Source organism: Asparagus officinalis, chromosome 10, assembly GCF_001876935.1.
Source record: "Asparagus officinalis chromosome 10, Aspof.V1, whole genome shotgun sequence".
NCBI classification, from domain to species: Eukaryota; Viridiplantae; Streptophyta; class Magnoliopsida; order Asparagales; family Asparagaceae; genus Asparagus; species Asparagus officinalis.
Window position 1 is genome coordinate 63,865,078 of NC_033803.1, and position 7,042 is coordinate 63,872,119.

Sequence of the window (7,042 nt, forward strand, 5' to 3'; positions counted from 1 at the left end):
AGGAGGAAAAATATCAAGGAAATAGAGGTGTCAGCTAGATTCCACATCGGCTTTTAAAGAAATAGCGGAATTAGTTTTTATAGAGAAACAAACATAATTTTTTATATGGAAGTAACAAAAATGACCTCTACTTCAACTACTTCATCTACTTCATAGCTATTTTAGTGCTAACAAACATGCCCTAATAGCAGTGTTTGAATATAATTTTAAATCATACGTATTGGCAAATTTATCCCTCAAATCTCAATGAAGTGGGAGGTAATTTTGCAAATAAGGAAATTTGGGGGATAATTGTTACAAATATATGGATGAATTAAGGGGTATACTGCACAAAAACTCAACAAATGAACAGCTCTCTCAACCCATCAATCAGCTCATCCTCAGAACACCATGGCCTCCTCCTCCTTCCTCTCTCCCTTCCCTTCTCCAATCCCAACAAAACCCATCAAAACCCATCTCCTCCCCTTCACATTCAACCCCTCATCCTCCCTCAACAAGTCCAGGCCCAAGACCCCCAAGCCCAGGCCCAGCAGCCCCCTTACCGGGTCATGGGTCAGCCCGGATTGGCTAACAAACCTCACCCGCTCTCTCTCCCCCTCCGACGACGGCTCCGGCATCCCCACCGCCAGCGCGAAGCTCGACGACGTCTCCGACCTCCTCGGTGGGGCCCTTTTCCTCCCTCTGTTCAAGTGGATGGAGGAGTGTGGGCCCAATCTAACCGGCCTGGCGCCAAGCAGAGACCCCAGCAACTTCGTGGTCGTCAGCGACCCGGCGATTGCGAAGCACGTGCTGAAGAATTATGGGACTAAGTATGCGAAGGGGCTCGTGGCGGAGGTCTCGGAGTTCTTGTTTGGGTCGGGGTTCGCCATTGCCGAAGGAGGACTTTGGACGGTAATGATGCCTCTTGAGCTTTGAATTTGAGTTTCATATGCGAATGTTTACAATGATGCTCGTAGTTTTGTTCGATAGGGATGTTGTGATAGAATGATCAAATGCTATTGAATGCTTTGGGGGTAGAAGAATTAGAGAGAGAGAGAGATGCTCGTAGTTTTGTTCGATAGGGATGTTGATATAGAATGATCAAATGCTATTGAATGCTTTGGGTGTTCGATAGGGATGTTGATATAGAATGATCAAATGCTATTGAATGCTTTGGGGGTAGAAGAATGAGGGAGGGAGGGAGGGAGTTTGATGTTAAAATGTGAAAATGGGTTAGTGTTCGTGTACTATGAGTAACCCATCATGCTATTGAATAATGTAATCAACAAAGATGCGGGGGCGTTGTTAGAATGATGCAGTGGTATCGAATGTGGAAATGAGGTGTAAGATTTAGTCCCATATCGGTTAGAGAGATGATTGGATGGTATAACTGATTTGGACGGTAATGATGATTCTGAGCTTTGAATTTGAGTTAGATATGTGAATTCTAGTTTGTATTGCTTAGAGAGTGGTTGGAAGTTTAAGTGTGAAAAATTGAGTTAGTGCTGTGTGTGATAAGTAACGCATTATGCTATGTTTGTACCAGGTGGAAAATATAATAAAGGAAGGTTGGGCTTTGTTAGAATGATTCAGTTCTATTAAATGTGGAAGTTAGGTGTAAGATTAGTCCCATATTGATTAGGGAGATGATTGGATAGTAACTGATTTGGATATTATAATGTGAAATTTAGTGTTGTATGTAATAAGTAGCCCATCATGCTATGCTTGTCGTAGGTGAATAACATAATCAAGAAATGTTTCGCATTGTTAGCATGTTGTTTACGAGTTCTTGGTTTTTTTGTGATTATAGAAGCTTGACCAACGAGACATTAACTAATTAGACTAAGATAGCTCTAAACCCTAAAGGTTTTCCTGGGTCTTAGATCCTAATCACATATTAAACACTCATATTATCAAACCTGTTTAGATGTAGGACACCTAAAGTCCTTTGCACTGTACAAAGAATCCAAAGTGGGGGGAGGTTTGAGCGTCCTTTTCATGAGTTGAAACCCTACACAATTCATGCGTAGTGAGATTTGAACTTAGATTTCTCTAATATCATCTTAAGGCGTCTTCCGCTATAAAAAACCTCCGAAGTTGATGTCAAGGTTGTGAATTGTAATTTTTTTACTCTAACAGAGAATAGACATTACTTCCGGACTCATGGTTAAGTTTTGCACCTTTTAACAGGAAGCAACAGACAGATTCAATGTTGTATAAATTATATTCTTGATCAGTTGATCCTAATGTTAACACCTTGTAAAATACATCCCAAGACTTGAATTAAGTTTTTTTGATCGGAAACTTCATGGGACTTTATGAAAACTAAGTTTCCTTTACCATTTTGTTATTCAATTTTCTCGTCCTATGCATTTTACTACTTCACGGTGTTTCAATTTGACAACATTAAGCCAGTTTTGTCATATTCTTGGTTCCTATAATGACTTGCTTTCAACTTTGGCTTGTTGGAATTGTCATACTGAGCCCATCAACCTGTCATGTCCAGGTCACATGATATCTCAATTGAACTGAAGATTACCTAGTTACCATTGAATTTGAGAGATGGCAAATTCTTTTTTCCCCTCAAAAGTCTGCATCATAGTTATTTTGTCCCTGCCAGGGACTGTGTTGACAGCTTAAGTGTCTGCAACTAATCTTGTGGCAGTGGGTTAACTGGTTGCAAACGATGTTATTCTTGGGTGAAATCACAAGGGAGTGTCTCATAAATATGATCTTCTATTTAAAGAAAATCCTTTTCATGCTCCCTCTAATTCCAGTACATGATTGGTACTCTGTTAAAATTTGTTCTAGGTGAGGCGAAGAGCAGTGGTTCCTTCTCTTCATAAGAAGTTTCTGTCTGTGATGGTCGATAAGGTGTTTTGTAAATGCGCTTTGAGATTTGTGGAAAATCTTGAACCACATGTTTCTAATGGCTCTGCAGTGAACATGGAGGAGAAATTTTCTCAACTGACGTTAGATGTTATTGGTCTCTCTTTGTTCAACTACAATTTTGACTCTCTTACTTCAGACAGTCCGGTTATTGATGCGGTTTATACTGCATTGAAGGAGGCTGAAGCTCGATCCACTGACATTTTACCATACTGGCAGGCAAGTTAATTTGAATTTTAATTTTTTTTTTAAATTTTTTGATATAAAAAAATATTACTTAAACATAGAGTTCTTTTTGTGATCTAATCAGTCAAAAAGTTTAGCAAGTAGTAGACTAGTAAACAACCATTTTTGTTGCATTAGTTAAAATGTAGCTCAAGATCGGAAATAAATAATGTTAATAGACGCAATGTTAATGGATTTCATCATCTCATTGTCATTACCATTACCTTCTATGGTGGAATTTAGTATTCCATCTTGTATCGCGATCTTGTATCGCGTCTAGTTTGTTATTCCTGGACAATAGTTGGGCTAGTTAATGGTATCATCTCATCGTCATTACCATAGGGTTGTTCTTACTCTTCCTACTCTCGTTGAAGTCAGGTTTTAAATCTTATGGCCTTTCAATGCCAATAAGAGTATTGTACGCAAGGTAAATATCTTATCTTATTTTCCATAAGAGTATAATTGTCAAGTAGCTTAAATGCACTTGACCTCGAGTCACTAAGAGACATGTTGGTCCTAGGATTGGGCTAAGTACTTCCTCAGTCCCGTGTGCATATGTATGTGTTTGTATGTAGTCTCAAGCAGACTTATACACCTCAGTGTACCCTAGCTTTCTCAGCAACACTTCAGAACTTCAACGGTTGAAGAGCATACTTGATTACTATTCTTAATGATCTTATTGGAGAATCGAAATATATAATGTCTCTTATATTTCAAACAGATTAATGATTAATCTTAGGTAGCAACAACAACAAAGCCTTTATTCCACTTTTTCAAGTAGGCTACGCGAATAAAATTTTTCCATTCAGATCTGTAAAGGACTATCTCCTCTATTAAGTTAGTCAATATTATATCCTTCTTAATTGCTTCCAATAAAGTTCTCCTTGGTCTACTTCTAATAGGTGCTTTAATAAGTTATATTTGATTATCATCAAAACTTGCCCAAATCTTACAACCAAATAAATAAATATTATGAGAGAGTATTAGTTTTGTATGATGTGAAGCAAGAAAGCATCTATCTTGAAATATCAATAATTAAGTCCTTCCTCCGTCATGTTCTTTACATACGTTCCATTGCACATTAGTGAACAGAACACACAAATAGAACATAACGTATTTTGTTCTTCTATGGAAATCCAGAGAAAGCAGTTAACTCCTTGACATCTTTTTTCTTTCCCCTTCTATGAAGTCCAGACAAGTCAGTTAGTTGTTATTCTGTTTAGAAATGAAGTACATCGTTTCTTTCTTACGTTTAGCAAACCTTACAACTATGATCTGATTTTAGAAGCTTGCTTTTTCGATTGCTTGTGATTTTAAAGCTCAGTTTGTTCCTTGAATCTTTGGGAGTTTTTTCTTTTTTTATACTGCTGTAAATTTGTAACTTCGTTATTGATGTAGCAGATACCTTTTCTATGCAAAATCATACCAAGACAAATAAAAGCAGAAAGAGCAGTTACCATAATCAGAAAAACTGTCGAAGATCTCATTATAAAGTGCAAAGAGATTGTGGAGAGAGAAGGCGAACAAATTGATGGGGAGGAGTATGTAAATGACACAGATCCAAGCATACTTCGCTTCCTACTTGCTAGTCGTGAAGAGGTTTCTCAATTTCCTTGAAAGTTATGCTCCCATTTTACCTGCAAAAATTTTGGTTATGGTTATACTAATGTTTTAATTTTATATGCAAATTTTTTTATCATCCGCTAGATTACCTTGTTTAAGCAATTGTTTTATAGTCAAGCTACTTTTATAATAGAAATTCACTTGAATGAAAGATATCAGCACCAAGTTTGTTTAGGCCCAAAATTTAAGTTAATCTAATACTACATTCTCAATCTTAGGGTGGCTTACGTGCAACTTCATTCCTTTTTTTTCCGCTTCAATTCTATATTTACTAGAATTCTGAGGGCTAGAATAGCTTATCCAACTTTATTCTTGGTCAATTTAACGTTTTGATAAATATCTGCATGTGTACCTTTGCTTGTATACTGTCTCAGACCTTGGAAGAGGGGACAGAGGTCATGAATTGTATTGTATTTGCAGTTACACTTTCTCTCTGCAAGAAACCAAAATAATAAGGGGCTGGGAAGAATGTAGAAACAAAACTTTGTATTGCACCCATTTATTATGATATTTCTATGAAAGAGGTAAACTGAAATATTATGGACAAAAAACCTGAAAATGTAATACAAAAAGTATCTTATATGGGCCATAATTATTATTAATTCAGCTTGTATTTTGATACAATTTAGTTATATCTTGAAGAGTTAGATATATCATTTAAGATTCTGTTCTCTAGTCGGCTCATAGTTTATTCATTTAAGATTTCTGTTCTCTAGTCGGCTCATAGTTTCTTCACTTGATAATTTAGGTACAAATTGTCAATATCTGCAAGCTGTCAATTGTTGGCTTATCGCAGAATGAGTTCCATAAATGCATCTTTGATGGCTTGTAGTTTAACACTATAATTTTCTTATGCTTCAGGTTTCAAGCATACAGTTACGCGATGATTTATTGTCGATGTTAGTAGCTGGTCATGAAACAACTGGTTCGGTATTGACATGGACACTTTATCTCTTAAGTAAGGTATCCCAACAATTTGTGCTTTTTAAAGCAGTCTGTATAGTGTTGCAAGTTAAACTTCATATTTCATGTGAATAATCTACTGAGACATTGGATAAAAATCCAATGGGTGGTTTTGATTTTTCAAACTATGGATATAAAATAATTAAGTCTACAATGAAGGAAATTACCTATTTGGACATAGAAGAAAATACTAGAACTGAACTTTCAAGAATGGTATTTTTAGGAAAATTTTTTCTCACGAATCATCAATTTGAAAATAAATTCAATTATCTTATTGTAAAGAATGTTGGTAAGCAACTCCATCAAATTTATTAACTCTGTCAAATTTGTTTTGTTGTATTGAAGAACCCATCTGCTTTAGTTAGAGCACAGCAAGAGGTTGATAATGTTTTACATGGAAGACTTCCAAGATATGAAGATGTCAAAGAGTTGAAGTACTTGATGCGTTGCATACAAGAATCAATGCGTCTTTACCCGCATCCTCCTGTATGTCGTAAGCCCTTCTATTAACCTTCAGCAGACTTTGTTTCCACTGGCATTGTTCATAGCGGACATTGCTGAATTGTATGTCTACTTGGTCTCTAGGTGTTAATAAGACGAGCTCAAGTTGATGATGTTCTTCCTGGAGATTATAAAGTCAACACTGGTCAAGATATAATGATTTCGGTGTACAATATACATCGGTCATCTCAGGTATTGTATAATATATTTTATCTTGTAATGTTCTAACACCCACTTCCAACTGTGAGTCCATCCTTGTTTCATCAGTCATATCATCTGTTGGCAAACCGAAAAAGATTCGAGGATTACTAGTGGTTTAAAAATATGAAAATCAAACTGTTCTTTCCCAAACTTTACTATTCTTGCATGTTTGATGCAATACCAGTTTTCCCTCTTCTGCTCTTCTTGCTTTAAAGGAGTGCCCTCTGCTTGAAACTACTATGCCAACATCCTATTATGTTAGCAACTAATAGTTTTACTCATAAAATTACTATTGTCCTGCTAAATTTAAATAAAGGAGAACATGTTGTCATTTCCTTTCAAACGGCATCAGGTTTTCTGTAGCAAGTGTTTTTTTAATAATATTGACTTGTAATCAGCTAATAATAAAGAACAAAGGAATTTAGCAGACTCGATTTATTTCCTTTATAAAGGATAAGAAGAAATACGAAAATTGTGTCTTTTTCCACAGAGATAATTATATGATGTTTCTTATTCATTTTTCATTTTTTTTCACAGGTCTGGGACAGGGCAGAGGAATTTATACCTGAAAGATTTGAGCTAGACGGACCAGTACCAAATGAGTCAAATACTGATTACAGGTCAGCAAGCATTATCTTCCCTTTTGGTTTTACTTCATTAA

General features: G+C 36.2%; 1 protein-coding gene across 4 annotated transcripts in view; it reads left to right on the forward strand.

The window, feature by feature from the left end:
• Window positions 349–7,042, forward strand: part of LOC109825600 (carotene epsilon-monooxygenase, chloroplastic) — a 40,620-nt gene continuing 33,926 nt past the window's right edge. For all 4 annotated transcript variants that reach the window (XM_020392460.1, XM_020392461.1, XM_020392462.1 and 1 more), the window contains exons 1-7: window positions 349–891; window positions 2,791–3,087; window positions 4,495–4,692; window positions 5,578–5,679; window positions 6,025–6,165; window positions 6,265–6,372; window positions 6,919–7,001. In XM_020392460.1, the coding sequence (XP_020248049.1) occupies window positions 391–891; window positions 2,791–3,087; window positions 4,495–4,692; window positions 5,578–5,679; window positions 6,025–6,165; window positions 6,265–6,372; window positions 6,919–7,001 (1,430 nt within the window). In that variant the 5' untranslated portion in view covers window positions 349–390. The remainder of the gene's footprint in view (window positions 892–2,790; window positions 3,088–4,494; window positions 4,693–5,577; window positions 5,680–6,024; window positions 6,166–6,264; window positions 6,373–6,918; window positions 7,002–7,042) is intronic.